Consider the following 22,157-nt stretch of genomic DNA (forward strand, 5'->3'; position numbering starts at 1 on the left):
AGATGATGTGGGCCACCCCAAGCTATTGAAAGTCCATTCTAAATGTAGTATCAATGATGTTCGCTGCTAAACATCAGCAGCAAAAGAATTTCCAAATGACAACTGTTTCACAACATAATTTTTACTAAAAGAGCAAATTACCAAGAAGATGCAGTAATTAATTAGGTTTACAGTGTCCCTTGATGTTCAGGACTCAGTACATGTGTTTTTACAATTAACCAATTTTAGTTTTGTCAAGCAAGGTCAGTAGTAAAATTACCACCGAAATGTCCAAATGTAATTCAAAAGGGTCTTGGAAGGCAAATACCATGGTGTGTCCTGAAACAACTTTCTTTCACAAACAAGAGAGAGGTACTGAACCAGTTTTCCTGGCAAACAATACTCAGTATAGTTGATTAATTTTACTCAAATTGTGTTCTCTTTAAAGTGAGACAGTGTCTTATCGCCAATAAAAAAGGTGAGCAACAACAAAGATTTAGCACTCATTTCTGCAGGTAGAAACATTTAAAAGAAAAGTCTCTGCCATCAAGAAGCACAGTCTTACTGATACATATAAACTGAATTTCTTCCTACTTGTTCATAATAAAATATGCATTTTATTTGGGGAATATATACCTTCAGAGGTAAACATTTTTTAAAGCACTCATTTATAATCTTTGAGAACGTTTTTCTTAATAGGACTCAAAACCTAGAAAAACACAAAACGTAAAGACTGGCAAATTTATTTATTAATATATTAACGGAAAAAAATGAGCAGAAAAAAACAACTGCATAAATCAGTCAAAGCCAAAATTGGGAAACAGATCTGTGACATGTATGACAAAGGGCCAGTTTCCTTAATCTACACTGCACTCTTAGAAATTAGTATAAAAAAGACCAGGAAGCAAAAAAAAATAAAATAAAATAAGGGCAAAAATCTGAACAGACAAGTTTACTGAAAAATACACAGAAAGTCAATAAGCATAGGAAGTTACTCTATAATAACAGCCACTAAACAAATGTAGGTATTTAAGCTTAACTAAAATTAAATAAAATTCAAAATTCAGCTCTTTAGTCCTGCTAGTCACATTTCAAGTGCTCAATGGCCACACGTGACTAGTGGCTAGTGTACTGGACAGCACAGATACAGACCATTTCCATCAAGTTCTACTGAACAAAACAGCTAAAGAAATGCTCTGTTAATGTACCAAAATGGCAAAGACTACAGATCCAGCAGGGCGTGGCAACCCACTGCAGTATTCTTGCCTGAAGAATCCCCATGGACAGAGGAGCCTGGAGGGCTACATCCATGGGGTTGCAAAGAGTCAGACACAACTGAGTGACTAAGCACATTAATTTCAGTTTGGAAACTAAATTATTTTCAATATTTGCATATGCACTTAATTCCTATTCCTAGTATAGTGACTCATCCAAGACTCTCTACATACTGCCGTTCTACTTTTTTTAAAATCATGAGTCTAAGACTTCCCTGGTGATACAGTGGATAAGAATTCACCTGCCAACGCAGGGAACATGGGTTCAATCCTTGATTCAGGAAAATTCCACACGCCAAGGAGCAACTAAGCCCATGCGCCACAATTACTAGCCTGCACTTTAGAGCAGGAGAGCTGAAACTAATGAGCCTGTGCTCTGCAAGGAGAAAAACCACCGCAACAAAGAGTAGCTCCTGCTCTCCGCAACCTGAGAAAGCCTACAGGCAGCAAGGAAACCCCGCCCCCCCCCCCCCACCGGACAACCAAATATAAATAAATGAATGAGCAAGTTATTTTTAAAAAGAGCCTATATAACTGTAATAGAAAACTAACTATTGTTTTTAAGTCATATCTAAAGAATTCTAAAATTAAGTATGATCAAAAACCTTTTAAAAACCCTAAAAACATGATAAATCAAACTGTACTAAAAGTACTAAATTGCCCAATACTACAACACTATAACTATGAGGATGGCCTCTATGAGATATGGAAAGAAAGAAAACAGAACTAGTGGAGCATTCCAAGTCTTCTGGCTTCCCAGGTGGCCCTATTGGTAAAGAACCCGCCTGACAATGCAGGAGACATAAAAGATGCAGCTTAGATCCCTGGGTCAGGAAGAACCCCTGGAGGAGGGCATGGCAACCCACTCCAGTATTCTTGCCCGGGGAATCCCATGGACAGAGGAGTCTGGAGGGCCACAGTCCACGGGGTCACAAAGAGTAGGACATGACTGAAGCGACTCAGTATGCATGCATGTATTAATAAAAAGGATAAAGACAGCAGACAAACTTACTGATCAGGTTCCTGAAGTTATATCTTCCACACAACTGGCCTCCTTCCAGATAGCTTTTGTAGTGAAAACATAATGCCCTTTCACTGACAGCAAAATTGCACAGCCTTTTAAAAGTAGATAGATTTTGTGGATGAGGAAAGAGTAAGGACTTCTGCAAATCTGACATCATTTTCTCAGCTCCTGTCATAATTCTAGGAGATGCAGCAACAGCACTTTCCACAGAAATTTTTAACTTATGTGTTTAAAAAAGATTTTTCCTTCCCTTTTCCTTAGTTTGTGGGCTTTCAAGACAGGAACATGAGAACAGGACAGAAGGAAGGATGAACTGAAACAATAATATAAAATTCAAGAGAAAAACACAAGGGAACTTTACTTCAGTATTAAGGCAAAAAGGAAGATCTCTCAAGCAAAAAATCCCCTAGCACAAACAGACCTGCAGATGGAAATCTCATAAACGTATCTAATATCTTATAATTTTATGTCAATTATACCTCAATAAAACTGATTAGTTTTGAAAAGTATGGGTTAGAGCAGTTTCTCAGTTTTTCACCCATGCTCTTCACAATCTTTCTCATTCTATTTTTAACATATTCCAGGAAGATTTTGTCCAGTTTTACTTTCTATAAAACAATATTACAAAAACAATATATTTCTTTAATATGGTTTTCCAAGATGCACACTCTCCTGGAGATTCTAATATTTACAAGTACAAACATAAGACAAATTCAGACATAGAAAGACTCTAGCCAACCAATACAGGCCCAAGGAGATATCCCCAGGCCTGGCCATACTCCTAGCAGAAGATAATTACTTATGGTCAAGATTAAGAAAACTCAAAAGTTTCTAATATGTCTGTTTTTTCTAAAGTATATTTTAAGACTTTTTTCTAATCATTACATATATTTTATCATTTTACTTTTAAATAATTATTTTCTATTTTCAATACTTCCTACAGAAAGGTAATTAGCTTATGAGTTATTTCTTTAATAGAAATTTTCTTCCATTCTATTTCCTAAAGTTAAATGACTTTAGGCGTGTGTGCTTCAGTCATGTCTGACTCTCTGCAACCCCATGGACTGTAGCCCACCAGGCTCTTCTGTCCATGGGGATTCCCCAGGCAAGAATACTGGCGTGTGCTGCCATGACCTCCTCCAGGGGATCTTGCCACCCCAGGGATAGAACCTGTGGCCCCTGTACTGCAGGCGGATTCTTTACCACTGAGCCACTGGGGAAGCCCAAATGACTTTAGGTAAATAACATAAATTTAAAAACCTACGTACTTTCAAAACAGTATTAACCACTAAGTGAAGTATAGATACAAAAAAAAAAAAAAACACCCTTTTTCTTCAGTCTAGAAATCACATGCTAAAGATCTACACTCGCCTGCTATTCTCCTCACCTTTAACACTCATCCTTTACTTACACTCTGACCACTTCACTCCTCAAAGATAACCTAATGCAGTCTCTAAGGTCTGCTGCTCTCTTTCACCTACTATCACAAACTTGTCCTAAAAAGACACTTTTCCCTTTTAATGTGTCCCCAGCTGTGGTGGATGACAAGGGAAAACTCCAAAAAAAAAAAAACGGTATCAACAAAATTATACTCTTTTGAAAGTTCTATTTTGTAAAAATACCTAAATTCCTCAGGGATGTCACCTAATGTGTACATGATACAATGCTTTGTTTTGCTTTAAAAAAAAAAAAAATGAGCGTTATCTTTGAACACAGTTCTAAAGTCAATGTAATGATTTTCAGTATCTCTGGCTTACTACAAATTTTTCTGTTTTAATTGCACCAAACACTATACTGCAGGTCTCTTATCCAAATCACATCATCAACACTACCACTGCTACCTTTAAAATTTAAAACATGTAATGGGAGTTCCCTGGTGGCCTAGGGGTTAGTATTCCAGTCTTGCCATGGCCTGGGTTCAGTCCCTGGTGGGGGAACTGATATCCTGCAAGCCACAGGGTGCAGCCAATAAATAAATAAATTTAAAATGTAATACTGTTAACTAAATACTTGAATAATGCTTTATATAACTAGGGTATTTATGAGACAAATATAAGATCAGTAGGGACACAATCCACTGCTGTGAATGAACAATAAGTTCAAGTGAGTCTTAATCCCATTATTTCTCTGGATAATGTCTTCAGTTATTGGAACCCATCTATTCTCTACATTTAATCAGACTTTGACATAACCTTTTAATTATATAATAATTATGAATCGTATTATTTTTGCTTTTTCAGGTTGTTCACAGCAATCCTGTATCAATTTGTTTCTCTCTCTCACATACACACAACACCCCAAATCACAAATATATAGGATATAAATACATATGTTAGTGAATAATTTTATTTATCTATTGCCCTATTATTGCTCAGGAACACAACCCCATTTTAATAACATTCCCTAAAACAAGATAGCTCTACAATGTAAGTACCAAGAACACAATGAAATATGAAGTAGATATGACCTATATTCAATGCATAATTTTAATATATCCTTTCTGAAACTCTGTTCCTAGAACATTTGGCCTTAATGCCTATGAGGAAAGTTTAAGACTTGCTTCTCCTGGTTCTCTTAATCTTATAAACTATATAGTTTCCTAATTTAGGTCAAAGTTATCTCTATCTGTCAAACCACTAACTTTCTGATCTCATTATTCTATGTCTGAAAATATTAAATATTTACTTTTGTTTATTCTTCTCACATTTACTTCTACCTATTTCTCCTATAAACAGAAACCTTTTGAACACTGAGGTTTATTTTAATTACTCACTTTATAGATGATAAAAAAAGAGTAGACTGTTTTCTAGATTTTGGCTACTAGAAAAAAGAAGTTTTAGTGTCACCATTCTCTTTCTAAAATTCATTTTTATTTAGTCTGAGCTCTTACATATTTGCCAGAATCAAATAAAAATACCAAACCACTAATATACTAATCACTTCAAGAACTCACTCGAAGCTCTACTGATTAGCTCTAGTCTTTACATCTTCTAAATACTACTTGCACATAACTAGCTAAGGCTTGAAATGTTTGTTATAAATGAGCAAACATAATAATTTACTATAGGAAAATAGACTGTAGATGCAAATTTCTCCTGTCACAATCTCCCAAAGATCAGACTATTTTATCCCAAGAGATAATTCATAAAGTACTCATGAAATTCTAGAGACTTTAAATTAATTAACACAATGAAGGTTGGGATCTGGTTACTTACGAATAAAATTTACCCTCCTTCTTTAAATAAAAGAGGTCGTGAAGTAATGCTGATCAAGTAGAACAAAATAAAAGTCTTTTGTGAAGGAGGAATTTCCCCACCACCCAACAAAATTATTTCTCAAGTCTTTTCTTTGGAGGGAAACGGCCAGCAGTTACAGTTATGAAGATACACTGTAAATGAAAGCACACAAATGTGCTTTTATTTATTCACTAACTTTTCCACATTTCCTACAAAAACAGACAAACAAGTTTAAGATTCATGAATCCTCTAAAACATAACATTTACAAAACAAATGCGCAAGATTTACAAAGCAAATGTGCAAGAATGAATAAACAAAAGGACCCAGATTTGGGGAAATAAAAAAGACTGGACGGTAATATATCAAATGTTCACAGAGCCTGGAGAAGTTAAATACACGATTTATTTCCTTCTTTATACTAAAATACTATAATTTCCCTAACTTTCCCACAGTGAACATGTTACTTTTATATTCAGAAAACTCCCCTTTAAAAAATAAAACATACAACACACCATAAACAGGGGCTTCATTTAGAGGGGCTCTCCAGGTTGTACAAGTATTATTGACAGGATTCACCATTAAAAATAATACTTCCAATCCTTCTCACTTCCCAACACTAAAACACTGCTGTCTTACGTCCTATTACTTTTCTGCTGCACCCTCTGAAGATGGAATGAACTTGACTTTCTCCAAACCTTTCATTTCTAAATATATATACATGGACGCTTTTAACTTTTTCATAAAAAACATAAAAGTTCTCACTCATTCTCAATACTCTATTTTTTAAACCTACCTCTAAATTTCGTTAAGATAAATTTAGAAGGAAAAAAAGGATGGTTTTATCCACTAATCACAACTTGGTGAGGCCATCACCACTCTAGCTACGAAAAAGTCAAGGCCGGGTAAAACTACAGGTCCCACCATGCATTGCTGCCTTGTTCAGAGTAGGTCTCTACGGAAACAGAAAAAAAAAAAAAAAATTTCTACAAGTCCCACCTGTTACTTCGTTTCTAAACACCTCCTGCACTTTCGGCTCCAACAGCAAACATAAAACAAGAGCCTCGTGACCTCCGGCCGGATCCAGGAGCCCAGACAAGCCGGGAACCCGGAGTGAGGCGGTGTGCCTGTTACAGCGGGTCAATTCTACCCAGCTTCACCGTTCCCCTCTTCTTTCTGGGGCTGGGTGCACGCACAAGCATTCTCCTATCCGCATCCAATGGGGGCTCCTCAGCCGCACAAGGGAGAAGAACCGGTTATGTGCAAGCACAACAGACTTCCCCAAGCTGGGGCAGGGGCTACCACAGAATGGGGGCGAGAGCGCAGTGACCCCGAGAGGCAGCTCCAAAACACCAGAGAGGAACCATCGCAGACGCGGGGAGAAGCCACGGCCCCGCGGCGACCCTCTTCCGCTAGGCGCCTCCATTCCCATAGGGACCACAAGCCCGACACTAACCGCCGCCCTCGCAGCGCGGTTTTGTGCCCCCCTTAGCCGGGTCGCAGTGCCACTGACCTCCCTTCCCCTGCGACCGAGGGAGGGCGGCGAAGGAACAAAATCCTCCCAGCCTTCCCGTCCGCTCCCTCCGCCTTACCGTCTTGGCGGCCTCCGCCCAGGTCCTGCCCTTCTTCCTACGGCCCTTTTCCCTCATGTCGGGTCTTGAACTGACTGGGAGGCTCCCGTGTCCGGGCTCCGGCCGCCCTCCCTGCCTGCTCTGCCCTATGCTGTTTTTCCCGCGGTGCCGGGAAAGGTGGGAGAAAGGGGAAGTCAGGCCGGAGGAGCACCGGAGCAGAGGAAGCGGCGGGGGTGGTGCGCTGGGGGCGGTCTATGGGGCGGCCGGTCCTCCTGCTGCCGTTACCACTGCTACCGCCGCTGCCATATTGGGTCCTTACTGTACAGGCAGCCGCTACGGTCATGTGACCGCTCCCGCGCGGCCGTCACTACTGTACGCAGCCGGCCGCGCGAACGAGCGTGCGCGCGCCCCCGCCTCCCGCGCGGGGCCACAGGGAGAGCTAGCCGGCCGGCCGCGGCGTCTGGCCACTCCCCCGTCCTTCCGTTCTCAGCCTCTCCTCCCGAGCATGCGCAATGGGGAGGTCCGACGCTAAGTTGCGTCGGGCGTCCTTCGCTCACGCCTACAGCGAAAACCTGCTTGCGGAAGCGGAACTTGATCTGTCCCGGAAGGTTTATTGGGCGGTTTCTGACCGCGTGCGGGGTGCGGCGGTGTCTGTAGAGACTGGGAAGAGTTAGGCTCTTCCCTCTGGGGGTGACTCTCTCAACTGTCATTTTCGATAAGCCTGTAACTTGCCTTTTCTGTTTGTCCATGTTCATTTTTTCATTTTTTAAAATGTTATCTTTTTGAAGATTTGCCACAGTTCTCATCTACTTATTTGCGGCACTTAATAGATGAAGCAATCTGAGATTGAGTGACGCCACACTAGAATGTGGTGAAGCCAAAAATCAAATCACAAGCTCAGAGTCCTTTCCGTCACCTCAGAATGCTTCTCAGACTTAGGTAACCTTTATTTTCAGGCCACCAACAACTACATTCATGCTTTTACATGTGAATGTCTCATCAAGGACACAAATGGAGTCTTTTTTATCTTGGTGAGCTCACTGCCTGGCTCAGTGCCTGTACATATCAGGCGCCCAGTAAATATTTGCTGAATGATTCAGCTGGATCTGTGGTCAGAAACCATTATTTGTAGTGACCATAACGACCTCCTGAAAGATCCAGAATGTGGCATCTTCCGTTGCATTGTTCATGTCTTTATACTTTGCAAAGTAAATAGAATGTGTAGTAATGCCTAGTAATCTCCCAAACCCACCTGCTTCCAGAACCTGCTTCTGATCTACTAAACTTAGGATATTCTAAAATAGGACTGAGGGACTTCGCTGGTGGTCCACTGGCTAAGACTCTGCACTCCCAATGCAGCGGACCAGGGTTTGATTCTTGGTTGGGAACTAGATCCCACATGTCACAACTAAAGATGTAGTGCAGCTACATAAATAAATATTTTTTAAAAATAAAATAGGACTGAGAGTTGGGCTGCCTCTTGGGAGAAGAGACAGTTGAGAACAGTCCTTAACTTGGAGTCCAGGATAGGTTTCAGAAGTATATAGCCCCCTAAAATTATGGAAAATAGTTTGTGTGTATTAGCTGTGCATTTTCTGCAAAGAGGATTTATAACTTTTCCTCAGTTTTTAAAAGGGATCAGGGGATTTACCAGGTAACACAGTGGTAAAGACTTAGTGCTCCCAATGCAGGGGACATGAGTTTGATCCCTGTTCAGGGAATTAAGATCCCTGTTGCTAGGAGGTACAGCCAAAATAAATAAAAGTGTGCTGTTACACACTAGCAGACAAAGTCTTAATAGGGAGCATGAGAGCCCATGTAGATACTTCCTTATTTTTCTACTTCAGTCATTGAGCAAACAACCCCATAGCAGCAACTGGTAAGAAATATATTTTCACAAATTATTTTAGTAACTCATAACACTATCCGTAACACTCTAGGTATGTACCATGTCACTCTAAAGCCTAGGTCGGTTCAAGAAGCCTCTCTCCATTCCCAGCTGTTGACTGGGATTTGCCATCTAGCCCAAATTTTAAGGTTTTTTTTTTCTATTTCTGTGAAAAATGCCTTTGAAATTTTGAAACAGATTACATAGATTTTGTAGATCACTATGTGCAGTATGGACATTTTAATAACATTAATCCTTCCAACCGTAAGCATAGAATATCTCCTTTTATTTGTGTTTTCTTCAGTTTCTTTCATCAGTGTCTTACAGTTTCAGGGTATAGATCTTTCACCTCCTTGGTTAAATTTATTCCTAAGTATTCTTTCTGATGCTATTGTCAATGGGATTGTTTTCTTAATTTCTCTTTCTGATAGTTTGTTGTTAGTGTATTAAAATGCAACAGGGGGATTCCCTGGTAGTCCTGTGGTTGGGATGTGAGCTTTCACTGCCATGGACCTGGGTTTGATCCCTGGTTGGGGAGCTAATATCCCACAAGCCACAAAAAAAAAAAAAAATGCAGCAGATGTTTGTATATTGATTTTGTACCCTGCAACTTTACTGAACTTGTTTATTTGTTCTAATAGTTTTTGGTGGAGTCTTTAGGGTTTTCAATTAATATATATAAAATCCTGTCATCTGCAAATAGTGACTGTTTTGTCTCTGCCTTTCCAATTTGGATGTCTTTATTTCTTTTTCTTCCTAATTTCTCTGGCTAGGACTTCAATACCATGTTGAATAAAAGTGCCAAGAGTGGCATCCTTGTCTTGTTCCTATTCTTAGAAGAAAAGCATTCAGCTTTCTTCCTTTGAGTATGATATTAGCTGTGGGCTTATCAAATATGACCTTTATTATGTTGGGGTACATTCCCTCTATACAAATTTATTGACAGTTTTTATCTTAAAAAGGATGTTGAATTTTGTCTAGTGCTTTTTCTGTACCTATTGAAATGATCATATGTTTTTATCCTTCGTTTTGTTAATGTGTTGTATCACATTGATTTGTGGATATTGAACTACCCTTGCATCCCTAGAATAAATCCCACTTGATCATGGTATATGATCCTTTTAATATACCATGGAATTGGTTTACTAATATGTTGTTGAGGATTTTTGCATGGGTGTTCCTCAGAGATATTGGTCTCTAATTTTCTTTTGTGTCATTGTCTGGCTTAGGTTGGCCTCATATAATGATTTTGGAAGAGTTCCTTCGTCTTCCATTTGCTGTAAAAGCTTGAGAAGGTTTGGTATTAATTCTTCCTTAAATGTTTAGTAGAATTCACCATGAAGGCATCTGGTCCTGGACACTTCTTTGTTAGGAGGTTTTTGACTACTGATTCAATCTCTTTACTAGTAGTAAGTTTATTCAGATTTCTATCTCTTCATGATTCAGTCTTGGTAGGCTATCTGTTTCTAGGAATTTATTCATTTCTTCTAGGATGTCCAAAATGTTGGCATATAATTAATTATTCATGTTGTTCAGTCACTCAGTAGTGTCTGACTCTGCATCCTCATGGACTGCGGCATTCCAGGCTTCCCTGTCCTTCACCACCTACTGGAGCTTGCTCAAACTCATGTCCATTGAGTAGGTGTTGCCATCCAACCATCTTGTCTTCTGTCGTCCCCTTCTCCTCCTGCCTTCAATCTTTCCCAGCATCAGGGTCTTTTCTAATGAGTCGGCTCTTTGCATCAGGAGGCCAAAGTATTGGAGCTTCAGCTTCAGCATCAGTCCTTCCAATGATATTCAGGATTGATTAATTATTCATAGTTGTCTCTTAAGATTCGTTATATTTCTGTAGTATCAGTTATAATGTCTCATCTTTCATTTATAATTTTATTTGAGTCCTCTTTCTTTTTTCTTGGTTAGTCTAACTAAAGGTTTGTGTATTTTGTTTATCTTCTTAAAAAAAACTGTTCTTAGTTTCATTGATCTTTTCTACTGTCTGCTAAGTCTCTATTTCATTCATTTCTACTCTGATCTCTGTTATTTTCTTCTTTCTACTCACTTTGAGCTTAGTTTGTTCTTCCTTTTCTAGTTCCTTGAGGTGTAAAGTTAGGTTGTCTGTTTGAGAGCTTTCTTTTTTTGCCATGCATGCTGCTGCTGCTAAGTCACTTCAGTCGTGTCCGACTCTGTGCGACTCCATAGATGGCAGCCCATCAGGCTCCTCTGTCCCTGGGATTCTCCAGGCAAGAATACTGGAGTGGGTTGCCATTACCTTCTCCAATGCAGCTTATGAAATTTTAGTTCCCCAAATAGGAATTGAACCTAGAGTCCCCAGCAATGAGAATGCCAAGTCCTAACCACTGGACTGCCAGGGAATTCTGAGAGCTTTCTTTTTTTCTTAATGCAAGCGTTTATTTCTGTAACCTTCCCTCTTGAAACTGCTTTTGCTGCATCCCAAAAGTTTTATTATGTTATATTTCCATTTTAAGTTCTCTCAAGATTTTTAATTTCCCTTTTGATTTATTTGACCCACTGTTTGTTCAGGAGGATGTTGTTTAGTCTCAGCATAGTTGTGAATTTTTCAGTTTTCTTCCTTTAATTGATTTCTAGTTTCATATCATTATGATTGGGAAAGATGCTTGATAGAATTTCAGTTTTCTTGAATGTACTAAGATTTTTTTGCAGCCAAACATATAATCTATCCTGGAGAATGTTCATGTACACATGAGAACAATGTATATTCTGCTGCTGTTAGATGGGGTGTTCAGTAAGTATCTGTTAAGTCCATCTAGTCTAACATGGCATTAAGTCCAAAGATTCTTTATTGACTTTTCTTTCTGGATGACCTATCCATTGTTGAAAATCAGATTTTTAAGTCTTCTACTATTATTGTAATGCTGTATATTTCTCCCTTAAAATCTGTTAATATTTGCTTTATATATTTAGGTGCTCCTATGTTGAGTATGCAAATATTTACAAATGTTATACTCTTGATAAATCAATCCCTTTATCATTATATAATGACCTTCTTTGTATCTTGCTACAGTTTTTGGCTTAATGTCTATTTTGTGTGTAAATAACAAGATTATAGAGATAGAGAATAAATTATTGGTTGTGAGAGTTTGGAGATAGTGGAGGGAGGGAAATAGATATGACTGTAAAAGGGTAACATGAAAAACCATCATCCATAAGCTGGTAAACAGATGAACAAAGTCTGGTATATGCATGCAATAGAATACTACTGAGCAAGCAAAAGGAATAAAATATTAATACATCTGACAACATAGATGAGTCTTAAATCATAATCAGTGAAAAAAGATAAATCTCATCACAAGGAAAAAAATTTATTTTTATTTTATCTATATGAGATGGTGGATGTTAACCCATTGTGGTAATCATTTCACAATGTATATAATTCAAACAGTCATGCTGTATGCCTTAAACCTATACAGTGATGTATGCCAACTATTTCTCAATAAAAATGGGGGGAAAACAGGTTAAAAAGAAAGGGAAAAAAGTCTATTTTGTGTAATATAAGTATAGTCTCTGCTCTTTTTGGCTTTCATTTGCGTGGAATATCTTTTTCCATCCCTTCACTTTCAGTCTGTGCATGCCTCTAAAGCTGAAGTGAGTCTCCTGTAACAGCATATAATTGGGTCTTATTTTTTAATCTATTCAGCAACTCTATATCTTTTGATTGGAGAAGGAAAAAATATTTTAAATTAAAAAAATATTTTACTTTTGTTCATATGTCCAAAAAATAATCAGATATTCTTTGTACTTATGTTTTATGTTTCAGTTTGGGTCCAGATTAGGTAAATGATGCACATGGTAATCAGAATTCATTATAATTAACTGTAGAAAAATGCCCCAGCTTGGTAGAATTATTCAGTTCTGTCTAATGGTAATCCAAGGACATTTCCTTTTTAAGAAAATTTTTCCTGTAGCCTCACAAGTGGTAGAATGAACATTACTTTCAGGGAGAAACAGTTGTTTTAAAAAGACAATAGTGGATTTCCCTGGTGGCCCAGTGATTAAGAATCCACCTGCCAATTCAAGAGACACGGGTTCAATCCCTGGAATGGGAAGATCCCACATGTTACTTAGCAACTAAGCCCACAACTACTGAATCCTGAACACTCTAGGGCCCTCAAGCTGCAACAAGAGAAGCCACTGCAATCAAAAGCCTGCACACCACAATGAAAAGTAGCCCCCACTGGCCGCAACTAGAGAAAAGCCCACACCAGCAATGAAGACCCAGCAAAGCCAAAAATAAATAAATGAATAAAATTTTTTAAAAGATAATATTGAATAAACAGTGTAGCAAGAATGCACCAGAGCATAGGTATTCTGGCCCTTGTTAGCTCTACCCTAGCCACAGACTTAAGCCTTGATCACTTTGTCATTTCAAACATGCTTGCCTTGACTTAGGTCATGACCAGGATGCAGGCTGTTAGTGGATCCTGTTCAAAGTCCTTGCCTCTGACCCTGCATTGGTCAACAGCTACACAAAGAAAGAGGTGCCAGACTCGGGCTGACTGGGCTGGAATTCCCCCACCTAAGTACATTCTGCCTATCAGAAGTTGGGCAAGTTACTTATACTTTTTAAGCCTCAGTTCTCTCTACTAGGTCTGAATGAAGTATTAGATGTAAAGGGCTTCAAATAGTACCTGGTATGTTGTAAGTCATCAACAAATGTTAGCTATTGTATCTTGTATTTGTTGCTGGCTTACAATGTAACAGGTGCTATTCAAGCGCTTTACATCTTTTACCTCATTCAGGTGTAACAGAGAGAACTGTATGTTATAAGTGCTTCCCTGGCAGTTTAGACAGTAAAGAATCTTCCTGCAGTGCGGGATACCCAGATTCTCCTGATTCTCGTGGTTAGGAAGATCCCCTGGAGAAGGGAATGGCAACCCACTCCAATATTCTTGCCTGTAAAATCCCGTGGACAGAGGACCCCGGCGGGCTACAGTCCATGGGGTTGCAGAGTCAGACACAACCTAGAGACTAACACATACATGTTATAAGTAGATGTTCTTAACTCTTCTTCCCTCCTGCAAAACTTATAAATACTCTGTTTCCATTTCTCTACTCCGCAACAAGATTTAGCTTACTTGGTGACTAGCAGAGGAAAAGACAAGAAAAGAATTGACTTTTGAATGTCTACTCTATACCTGGCAATTTATATGAGGATATGAAGATAAAGAACTTCTCAAGAAATATTTCTCTTAGGAGCAATTTCGGCCAACTAGTAATATGACCTTGAAATACTCAAGACAATTCAATTAAACAGACTAATTTAGTATCTTCCAATCATGAGCCAAACACTGAGGACCAGAAATGAGTGCAAGATGGCAAAACATGGAGGATAAAGACTATGTCCGTGATGTTCATTATTATATTTTCAGTGTCTAGAATAACATCTTGTAACAGGAGATGCTCAATATAATTTTATTAAATGAAAAAGTAAGTAAATGAGCAAGACATAGCCCCTACTCCCAAGTAGCTAATGTTAAAGTAAAAAAGATATATAAACAAATTAAATATGTTACAGTGCTCTACATGCAGTCATACACATATATGCAAAACCCTAAAGTGAGATGGACCAAAAGGTGATAAATTCTATGGGGATTACATAGATATGATACAGTGCTCTACATGCAGTCATAAACATATATGCTCTACATGCATAGACATACATACATGCAGCTCTACATACATAGACAAACATACAGTGCTCTACATGCAGTCATAAACATATATGCAAAACCCTAAAGTGAGATGGATGAAAAGGTGATAAATTCTATGGGGATTAGGGGTGGAGAGGGTGTCCAGCAAGGCTACAAGGAAGAGCCCTTTAGATTGTGATTTAGAGTGACAGCCAGTGAAGAGAGTAGATGGGGCAGGGATAGTAACTGAGATTAGAAACAACATCAGTTAGAAGGGCTTTATAACTGGTCTTCCAGAGGGCATTATATCCTCAGGTTCTAGGTCAGGTTTCCTAACCGGGGGCCTAGAGAGGAGCCAGTTAGCTTAGATGAAATTACATCTTTATTTTCACTAACTTTAAACTGATTTGTTACCTATGACTTTGTTATGAACAGAAATCTCAGATATTTTCATATTATATTACATAAATGCTTTTATATTTATCATAACTTCGCAATTTCTGGATTACTAGATCTGCCACTGCTGCTGCTGCTAAGTTGCTTCAGTCATGTCCGACCCTGTGCGACCCCATAGACGACAGTCCACCAGGCTCCCCTGTCCCTGGGATTCTCTAGGCAAGAATACTGGAGTGGGTTGTCATTTCCTTCTCCAATGCATGAAAGTGAAAAGTGAAAGTGAAGTCGCTCAGTCATGTCCCACTCCTAGTGACCCCATGGACTGCAGCCCACCAGGCTCCTCCATCCATGGGATTTTCCAGGCAAGAGAACTGGAATGGGTTGCCATTGCCTTCTTCCAACAAAGAGGCAAACAAACACAAAAACAAGTAGTGGGATGATTAAGAACCTCTACTCCAGAGTCAAATCAAATAAATGAAATTCTAATTTCATCAATAGTGTGTGACTTCAGGGCTTCACCAGGGCTTCCCTAGTGACTCAATTGGTAAAGAATCTGCCTACAGTTCAGGAGACCTGGGTTCAATCCCTGGTTCAGGAAGATCCCCTGGAGAATGAAATGGCAACCCACTCCAGTATTCTTCCCTGGAGAATTCCATGGACGAGAAGCCTGGTGAGCTATATATAGTCCATGGGGTCACAAAGAGTTGGACATGACCAAGCGACTAACACTAACATTTAAAAAAAAAAAATCCTACTTGGCCTCAGTTTTCTCATGTGGAAAATGGGTATAATATTGCTAGCATCTATTTAATCAGTTTGTTGTAAAGATAAAGTATACATAAAGAGCATAGAATAATGGCAATGACTGATAATATTATAACCATTTTGATCTTGGTTTCTGAAGAAAATCCATAGAACAAACCCTTAAATCTAGCATTTCTAGGGACTCTAGCCTATAAATGAAGCTTTCCCTGAATGTTGATTAAGGCAACAGCCAAAAGAGTCCTCATTTCCTCCTCTTCACCTTTTGTTTATAAGTCCATTTAAGGATCAATGAAGAGTCAGCACAAGGTTTTCATTTTCTGCACACACACACACACACACACAAAGGCAACTTCCTGTGAATTAGGCTATTATATAAACACAGATTTGGCTGATAGACCCTCATGGAAAATATCCTATTCCAGTTTCTCTAAAGCATGAATCTGGATGCTATTGACAGGCATGAACTAGCTCACTTCATGAGCATGAAGGGAAAACCAGAGCCTGCCCTGAACTGTACTGAACTGCAGGTGGTCAGAGACTTAGAGATGCAGGAAGCAGGAAGGAAGACGGAGGAATTGGAGGCCAGCCAGGAGCAAGCTGGGAATAGCCAGGCTGTGCTGCTCCTTAGTTACCATGGGCTTTGTCCAGCCAGATGTCCTCAGCATCTCCTTGATTTTCTGCCTGGGGAATTAACTATTCATTCTTATGTTGTCTTAAATGCTGTTCACATTCACAAGTACTCCTCAGTGGTCAAATCCATTTTTAAATGTTCATCCTAGCAAGAGAGATTTTTTTACACAAAAAAATCTGGGCCTCTCTGGGGATAGAGCCCAGATCTAGCAAAATTTAGGCTCAAGTCCCAGCTTTGTCATTTACTACCTGAGTGACCTGAAGTCATTTATTTAGATTGCCTAATCTTTAGTTTCCTCATCTATCAAAAATCGGGATCATTTACTCAATGAAAATTCAATTTGACCATATTGTGTGACAGGCTCAGATTTGGATATTGAGAATATAGAAGTACACCAGAAAAGTAAAGCCCTGCTGTCATGACGCTTTCTTCAAGTGGAGATGGGAAGAAATAAACAGACAAGACAGTATCGGGTGTTGATAAATGTCTGGGAGACAATGAAACAAGTTAACATGCAAGAGAGCAGGGGCATCTTTAACTTACAAGGAAAGACTCTGAGAACTTGACATCTGAACTGAGACAGCAGATAAAAAAAGCAGAAGAAACCAGTCTTATGAAGATGAGGGTGTGAGCATTCCAATGAGAGGGAAGGGGAATTTCAAAGGCTCCAAGGGAGAGGAAAGAATTTGGTACATCAGTGGAATATAAAGATGGAGAACTGAGTGAGGCAGAGAGGGATCTGGGAAGAAGTGGAAGAGGTAGGCAGGACTGAGGAGGCGGAAGAGGATGTGGGAGATTTGAGGAGAGCAGAAAATGTGTGAAATCCTTGTTTTGGAGAATGGGCGAGAAACATACTGGGGGAGTGTAGTAGGGTTGCTTGGCAGCATTGAGACTCCTTTTGAGACGTGTGGTCATGAATTTAAACTAGAACTAGTTGGCATAGTGGATGTTATTCTTAGAACTAGATGAAATGAATGGCAGTTTTTGATTCATGGTAGATGCTCAAAAATGTTGACTCCTATCATAAGAGAAGAAATAGATGAGGAAAATGCAACATGATCAATTATTTTTGTGACCATTTGCAATTCATAGGAGTACCTAAATAATTATGTATTCTGATATTTGTTTTAAGACTAAGGTTTTCTTCTAAAATAAGGTAGGGTGTTGTTTTTTTTAATTTGAATATTTTAACCCTGAGTGTTTTTGTATACCTAATAAAATACGCTGTAGTTTTTGCTCTTGTGATCTTAATAAACTGGAAGTGAATTTCTTTGGTCAGTCTCTTGTAAAACCACTTCCTTATATTCCAAATACAGGAACACAGCTTATCTTAGTATATACTCAAATTTTGCTCCATCTTTTGGGGTGTTCAGGCAAAAAAAAAAAAAAAGATTTTTTTTCTGGTAACCTTCCAAAGATGTTTTGTTTTTTTTTTTCCAAAGATGTTTTGAAATGTTAATTCACCCACATCTGGTACCTGGGAACAATTCTGCAGCCTAGGCTATCACATCTATTGCAACTTTGAATGTAACCTCCCTTGCCACACAGAAATGGAAGAAATCACACCTGAAATTTCCTATAATTTAATCTCACCAACGAGATCTTTTTTGTCAAGTCCTTTTTCAAAACTCTGCAAGGTTTAGAAGTTCTGATACCAAACAGTACTGATACTGATATGGAACATGGCAGAAACACTGAGTGAACTAGATTTGAACAGGACAGGATCTGGAGTTGGCGGGGTCCTCCAAGGCAGCAGCTAGGAGACAGGTGTTGAGTGGTGAAAAGATAACTGGGTTGGTAGGAGGCTAGTGAGGAGAGTTCAGCAAGGAATAATAAGTGAGCTCATCTACTGGAAGGCAGAGAGAAGCATCTGAGAGGAAACAAAAGGAGGGATTCTAGGCATGTCATCTGACAGCAGGCTGTGAGAACTGCAGCTCTTATACAAAGCCAGAGACGTTGAAAAGAACAAGGTAGGCCCTCAATCTCAGTCTCTGATAGCCTGAGCTCTGTGTTCTGCAAATTCTTCCCCTAGCTGGTGGTGTCTCCCAAAGGCATCATCTACTCCAGGGTTCTTGGTTCCTCTAAGAAACCTCCTGCTTCCACCCCCGGCCCATTCCACATAATGTTTACAAGTTGGAGAAAAAGAGATTTTAAGGTTGTAATAAAAGCAGCTCTTACATCAGCCTAATGCTCAGTGTTCCTGTATTTGCTGACAGCTCCTTCCTGAAAACGTCTGGGACTCTGCCTGAGACTTCTCCCTGATCACTGGAGCATACTTGAGTCTGGAACAGGGCAGACCAGAAAAGCCAGGGTCTTAATGCCCCTCGGAGCAACCTTCAAACAATGATTGACTGCAGGTGATGTAGAAACACCTATTTCAGTTACCTATTGCCGTATGATAAACCACTCCAAAACCAGTCATTGAAGATGACAGTGATTTGTTTTTTCTCGTGATTCTGTGGGTGGGCTGCAAGGTGCCTCTCCTAGTTTTGCCCGGGCTCATTCATGTAGCTGCATTCAACTGCAGAGGTAGGCAGGCTGAAAGGTCCAAGTTGGTATCACTTACATGTCTTGCAGCTGGCATTGGCTGTTCACTCGGGACACTGGTATTCCTTCACATGGCTTTTTTTTTCCTTTTCCAGGTTAGACCACCTTCCTTGTCCTGTGGAGATCTCTGCATATCAAGAGGGCAAAGGCAAAAGCTGTCAGGTATCTCAAGGCCCTCCACAGTATCACTTTTGCCATTTTCATTGACCAGAGCAAGTTACAAGACCATCCCAGATTCAAGGGACAATGGTTACTAGTCCATGGTGTTCCTGGAAGAAGATAGATGGATGGACAATAAGGATATTGCCAAACTTTTAAAAAAAGACCAAGAATGAATGTGGTAGACACACAGACACACCTTAGGGTGAAGCACCTCCTCCCATGAGTCACACTCATATAATCTCCTGTCCTTGAAAACCTACAACCTGCTTCTAGCCAATAGAGTATGGCAAAGGTGATGGGATCGTCACTTCTTTAATTAGGTTACATTATAAAAGGCTTAGCCAACTGGACTAAGATTCTCCTACTGGCCTTGAAGAAGCAAGCTGATAAAAGGTGAACTGCCTATAAGAGAGAGTGCCTTGTTGGAAGAGCAGCCCCCTTTGTCCTACAACTGCAAAGAGCTGAGTTCAACCAACCACAATGTCAACTTGGAAGAATAGAAAGAAGCTAAGCTAAGAAAAAAGCTAAGCTCTAGAAAGAAGCTCCATCCAGAAGAGATTTCCAGAAAGGAACAGAGCCCATCTGACACCTTGATTACAACCTTGTACCTTGTGAGACCTTAAGTGGAGGATCCAGCTAAGCCATACCCAGACTTCTGAAACAGGGAAACTATAAGATAATAACATGGGGGTTGTTTTTAAAGCTTCTGAGTTTGTGGTGATTTGTTTGGGAGGAATATAAAACTAACACGAGTGAGTAGAAAGCTGAGGTCAGCCAGTACGATGGAAAAATCACAATCCCTTACGGTTTCCAGACATGAGCCTGTTCTCACACCCAGAGCTCATCAATTGAAGGAGATGCCAAGTCCCCTTGAGGATGAACCCTAAAATGATGCAACAATACACTAGCGATTCCCTTATAATCTTTCCCCAAAAGGACTTATGGTCATTTACTAGAATAACTGAACAATGGGGGGAAGGGGATATTCAGATTTTTCAAGAGCTCATAGTTCACGCTGATACCAGGAGACTCAAAACACCAGCATGGCCCCCTATGGGAGGAACTACTGGGTCAGAGCAGTAGGTTCTCAAGCAAAGGCTGGGTAACCAAGACTCAAGACTCCTCAAGGATGGAGGCAAGCAACCCAGACCGGCAAAAACGTTGACTGAGGGTGAGGGGATCCCGAATGAGTGGGAGAGGAGGGAAGTGATAAATAAAATAACACTACAGTCGCAGTACCAATGCAGTACCAGAACTGAGACTGCTTCTATTAACTAGCCTCATTTTTTTTTCATTGAAAAAATTTTCTTATTGTGTTATAATTGACATGTAACGTTATAAATTTGAGGTGTAAATTTGTTGGTCTACTACATTTGTATATTCCACTATAATTACTATAGTAGGGTTGGCTAACACCTTCATCAGGTCACATAATCATTGCTTCTTTTTGTATTGAGAACAATTAAGATTTAACCTCATGGTGATTTTGAAGTTTATAATATAGTATTGTTGACTATAATCACTGTGTTGTCATTAAATTTCAAGAACTTATTTATACACTAGTTGCAGTGGAATACCTATTTTATCCCGTTTTATTGAGCTATAACTGACAACACAGCACTGTATAAGTTTAAGGTGTACAACGTAATGAATGCTCTGACTTACAAACATCATTAAACTATTACCACAATAGGTTTAATGAACATCCATCATCTTTGGAATACTTATTTTTAACAGATATTGCCAGATTTCATTCTGCAAAAAATAAACAATTTAGAGTTCTACCATTAAAGTATGAAAATAATCATTCCACATCCCCAATCACTCTTTGTGGTTGCCACTTTTTAAAAATTTGTATCATTTTGACAGGTGCCTTATATCTGTCAATTAATTTTTATTTTAGTTATTGCTGCTGGCTACTAGCATAAAGTGTCCACGACAAAATGGACTTAAGGTGTGATCCAAATAGGTCAGGGTGGAAAAGGTGTTAATAGTTGTGATACACCCATTGCCTTGGCCTAGACCTTCACTCCGATGGCTTTTTCCTGCTGGTACCTGCAACCCTGAGCCTACCTACGAGCTTTCTCTGGACATAGGTGCATATTAACCCACACTGGGGGCAGACTGCGATTGTTAGTGTGTTAATATACTCAACTTTCAAGCAATAACTGAAAGGAATTGGTTTATAAATACCTGAAGTTTCTTTGCTTCTCTGCAGGACAGCTCTTAAACAAGTTCTGCACAATCTCCCAGAGAATCCATGGAGACTTCCGTGGAGCACCCCAGGAAGGACCCAGTGGAGAACCCCCATATGGAAGACCCCATGGCAGACCCCCAGGAGAACACCAGCCTGTGGAGAACCTCCAGGGAAGACCCCCATGGAGGACCCCCTGATACCCTGGAGAACCACTCCCCACCCCGTGGAGGCCCCCCATGGAGAACCCCCAGGGATGACCCCCTGGAGAGCAACCCCCCACTCAGTGGAGGACCCTATGAGACTGAGCTCTGCTGAGCTGCTCATTAACTCCTCTGCCTGGCTTCCTCCCTTCTGTATTTCCTTCCTCATGCCCTGACCGGGGCTTCCTGAAATCAATTCCCAATGGACTATTTACACATATGTTCTGATCTCAAGCCTGTTTTTGATAACCTCCACCTAAGACTGCAATGAAATAAGTTTGGGAAGTGTGGCCCATTTCAGAATCATGGGGTGGGAAGGTCTAAAGTTGAAAACTACAAAGTGAGAAAGCCTCTCCACAGCAAAGTGTAGCAACATGGGTAAATCCCACAAACATAATGCTGAGTGAAAGAAACCAGGCACAGGCAAATACATACTGTATAATTCCAACTATATAAAGTGCAACAGCAGATCCCAGGGATTGATCTCATCACAAGTTCAGAATAGTGACTGGAAGACAGGATGATGGGAGCTTCTGGACAGCTAGAATTCTATTTCTGTAGTGTAGTGACATAAATGATTAAAAATGGCTTCCAATAATTTGAGAGAATAGCACTGAAAC

At 39.7% G+C, this 22,157-nt stretch overlaps 1 protein-coding gene and 1 long non-coding RNA gene across 5 annotated transcripts in view; one reads left to right on the plus strand and one right to left on the minus strand.

Moving 5' to 3' along the window:
- The window catches only part of ASXL2 (ASXL transcriptional regulator 2), a 119,893-nt gene extending 112,370 nt beyond the window's left edge, over window positions 1–7,523 (minus strand). For both annotated transcript variants that reach the window (XM_043917367.1, XM_043917366.1), the window contains exon 1: window positions 7,104–7,523. In XM_043917367.1, the coding sequence (XP_043773302.1) occupies window positions 7,104–7,160 (57 nt within the window). In that variant the 5' untranslated portion in view covers window positions 7,161–7,523. The remainder of the gene's footprint in view (window positions 1–7,103) is intronic.
- A 4,156-nt stretch (window positions 7,524–11,679) lies between these two features.
- LOC122703765 lies at window positions 11,680–21,881 on the plus strand. Of its 3 annotated transcripts, none has more exons than XR_006343599.1 (4): window positions 11,680–11,734; window positions 18,648–18,788; window positions 19,074–19,140; window positions 21,359–21,881. It is a non-coding gene; the product is annotated as an uncharacterized LOC122703765 (long non-coding RNA). The 3 variants fall into 3 exon arrangements; XR_006343598.1 differs by lacking the exon at window positions 11,680–11,734 and adding an exon at window positions 17,879–18,198; XR_006343597.1 differs by lacking the exon at window positions 11,680–11,734 and having other exon boundaries at window positions 17,879–18,788.
- The last annotated feature ends 276 nt before the right edge of the window (window positions 21,882–22,157 follow it).

Source organism: Cervus elaphus, chromosome 11, assembly GCF_910594005.1.
Source record: "Cervus elaphus chromosome 11, mCerEla1.1, whole genome shotgun sequence".
Taxonomy (NCBI): Eukaryota; Metazoa; Chordata; class Mammalia; order Artiodactyla; family Cervidae; genus Cervus; species Cervus elaphus.